At 58.2% G+C, this 2844-nt stretch overlaps 1 protein-coding gene across 1 annotated transcript in view; it reads left to right on the top strand.

Moving 5' to 3' along the window:
* SHC2 (SHC adaptor protein 2) overlaps positions 1-2029 on the top strand; it is a 22610-nt gene extending 20581 nt beyond the window's left edge. Inside the window, 2 exon segments of the mRNA XM_007954580.1 lie at positions 221-241; positions 1901-2029. Of these exon segments, the coding sequence (XP_007952771.1) occupies positions 221-241; positions 1901-2029 (150 nt within the window).
* The last annotated feature ends 815 nt before the right edge of the window (positions 2030-2844 follow it).

Here is a 2844-nt window from a genome sequence, read left to right as displayed (position 1 = left end):
CTGACAGAAATATGCCACAAATGGGATGGCCTTAACAAACAGGACTTTATTCTTACAGTTTGGAGGCTTTAAGTCCAAGTGCAAAGTGCCAGGCTCTAGGGGCTGGGTGAAAGCCCCTCAACCTTGGGGTCCAGCTCTGTCTCCTGCTCCTGGCCCACTGCAGCTAGAGGTGTTTCTTCACTCAGACAGCTGCTGGCTGCTGAGGCTGAGAAGCCCCAAGGTTGACAAATAAAAAGGCACAGTCCCAATGTTACCAAACCACACGGCAGGCCATTAACTTCAGTCCATTGTAAGTCCCAAGGTCAGCAGAGCATAGCGGCTACATGGAGGGTCCAAGCATGCCATAGGCTAGAGACCATTCTCAAGGCTTCTCCTTATATACAGGGAGCAGACCACATCCCAAAGGCAGCTACTCAGCTGCTTGTGGTAGGTCCCCCATGGAGTTGATTGCCAGTCTCATCATGGAGAATAACTACCACCAGCTGCCCTGCCACTCAACCAGGCCCAGCCAAGTTGACACACGAACATAACCATCACAAACTGCACCAGCATTTAGTTGGGTGGCTCACCGCTTTCCTTAGGGCACAGAATTTACAAGGTGCTTTGGGGTTTAGGGAGCATTTTCCAGTGTCCACAGGCTGTCAGCTTGCGGGGTAGTTCCCAGGTGAACAGGTGCTGGGGAGTCCTCTCAAAGCTAGCGCCACCCAGCTCAGTGGCGTGAAGCTCAGAGGTGAGGGGTACCCTCTGCAGCCCTGTCTCTTGGTGTGGGGAGCTCACTTAGGTGGAGGGAGACTGCACCTGCCCGGATCACACACCTGGAAGAGAGGGGGCCGGGCTGAACTGGACCCCCTCACTGCCACGGCACCCCGTCGCTGCCACTGCACCCCCTCGCTGCCACGGCACCCCCTCGCTGCCACGGCACCCCCTTGCTGCCAGGGCACCCTGTCACCGCCACGATCCCTGGATGATGGCACAAGTCTTAAATCTGCAGACGCTGTGAATGCTTTGCTAAAATGCGCACTCGCAGCCCCGTCCCAGCGCTGTGGAGATTGATGATTTGCTGTGGGGCCAGGAGATGTGCATTTTTGCCGGTTCCCGGCTGCTCTGTGTCCATCGAGCCCAACCCCATCCATGCAAAGTCAAGGCTGTGAGCACGGGGTCCCCTCCGCTGAGTCCCCTCCCAGCACTCAGTGAGGCCGAGGCTTGGTCACTGTGAGGTGTGGATGGTTTCCAGATTCCGATTCTAAAGTTGGGGGCTGTGGGGCAGGGCAGACTGGTCTCCCAGGGCCGCTGTATGCAACCCCCAGAGTGGGGGCTTACAATCGCAGCTGTGTTCTCTTACAGTAGCACAGGCTGGAAGCCTGAAGTCAGGGTGGCAGCTGGGCCTGCCTCCCTCCGGGGGCTCTAGGGAGCATCTGTCCCTTGCTCATCTCCCAGCCTCTGGTGGTGGCTGGTGACCCTTGCTGCTCCTCAGCTCAAGGCAGCCCCCCACCCTCTGTCTTCACGGGCGTCTGCCTTCTTACAAGGACTCGGTGCTGGACTTAGGGCCACCTCACAACACAGCAGGAGCCCCTCATCTCCAGTCCCTTCACTCATGGTGTCTGCAAAGACCCTATTTCCAGGTAGGCCGCAGGCACAGGCTCCAGGATTGGATGTGGACTGTCTTTCCCCCGCTCCGCTCAGCCCACTGCCCATTGGTGCCCTGAGCTTTGGGACTTGGAGTCTGATCTGTGGCCGAGCCCCGGCATTCTCTGTCTGCTCAGGGGTCCTCAGCGCCCAGCGAGCCGCAGGATCCCCCAAGGGCTTGTTAGACAGGGACTCACCTCAGCGTGGCTGGGTGGGGCCGCGCACCTGCCCGACGCTTCCCCGGGTGCTGACGCTGCTGCCTCTGGCCCCGCAGGTGCGGACGAAGGACGTGCTGTTCGAGAGCATCAGCCATCTGATCGACTACCACCTGCAGAACGGGCAGCCCATCGTGGCCGCCGAGAGCGAGCTGCACCTGCGCGGCGTGGTCAAGCGCGAACCCTGAGCAGGCGTCACAGGTGCGTATGGGGCGCCACCTGCTGGCCAGTGTTCTCATTGAAAGAAAACGGAGCAGGGAAACCTGCTTAGAGTAGACAGCTCAGGAGTTTCCGGTGCATTCTCCTGGCCGTGCAGGCAGGACCTGTGTCTAGTTCGGGAACATTCCATCATGTGACGTTTTATGCCTGGCTGCTCTGGTAGCATAGTGCCTAAGGCACTTGACTGCTAACCAGAAGGCTGGCGGTTCAAACCCACCAGCCACTCCTCGGACGGAAGGTTGGGCATTCCTACTTCTGTAGTGATACTGCAGTAGTGATGGTGCAGCCAGAATGCTCCTTGGAAGCGAGAATGGCCAGACTTTGTCTCACCTACTTTGGTCATGTTGTAAGAAGGGACCATTCCCTGGGGAAGGATGTCATGCTTGGTAGGGTGGAGGGTCGGCGAAAGAGGGGGAGGCCTTCAAGGAGTTGGATTGATACGGTGGCTGCGATGATGGGCTCAGGTATAGCAGGGATTGTGGGGCTGGCGCGGGATCGGGCAGTGTTGCGTTCTGCTGTGCATGGGGTCGCTATGAGTCGGAAACGACTCGACGGCACTTAACAACAACAACAACAACAACTGCCTGGGAAACCCAAGGAGGGGTTGCTATGAGTCGGGGCCGACTTGATGGCAAATAACAACAACAACAACAAGCTCTCCCCAACACCGTGATTTCGAGGTTCATCCACGTTGGAGCTGAGCACTGTTCACGGGCCACGTTGTTTATCGTTCAGCTGCGGATGGACACGTGGGCTGTTCGCCTCTTTGGCCATGCCATCGGGC

Source organism: Orycteropus afer, unplaced genomic scaffold (assembly GCF_000298275.1).
Source record: "Orycteropus afer afer isolate SDZICR_OR568_19922 unplaced genomic scaffold, OryAfe1.0 scaffold00466, whole genome shotgun sequence".
NCBI lineage: Eukaryota > Metazoa > Chordata > Mammalia > Tubulidentata > Orycteropodidae > Orycteropus > Orycteropus afer.
This window is presented reverse-complemented; position numbering and strand designations above follow the sequence as displayed.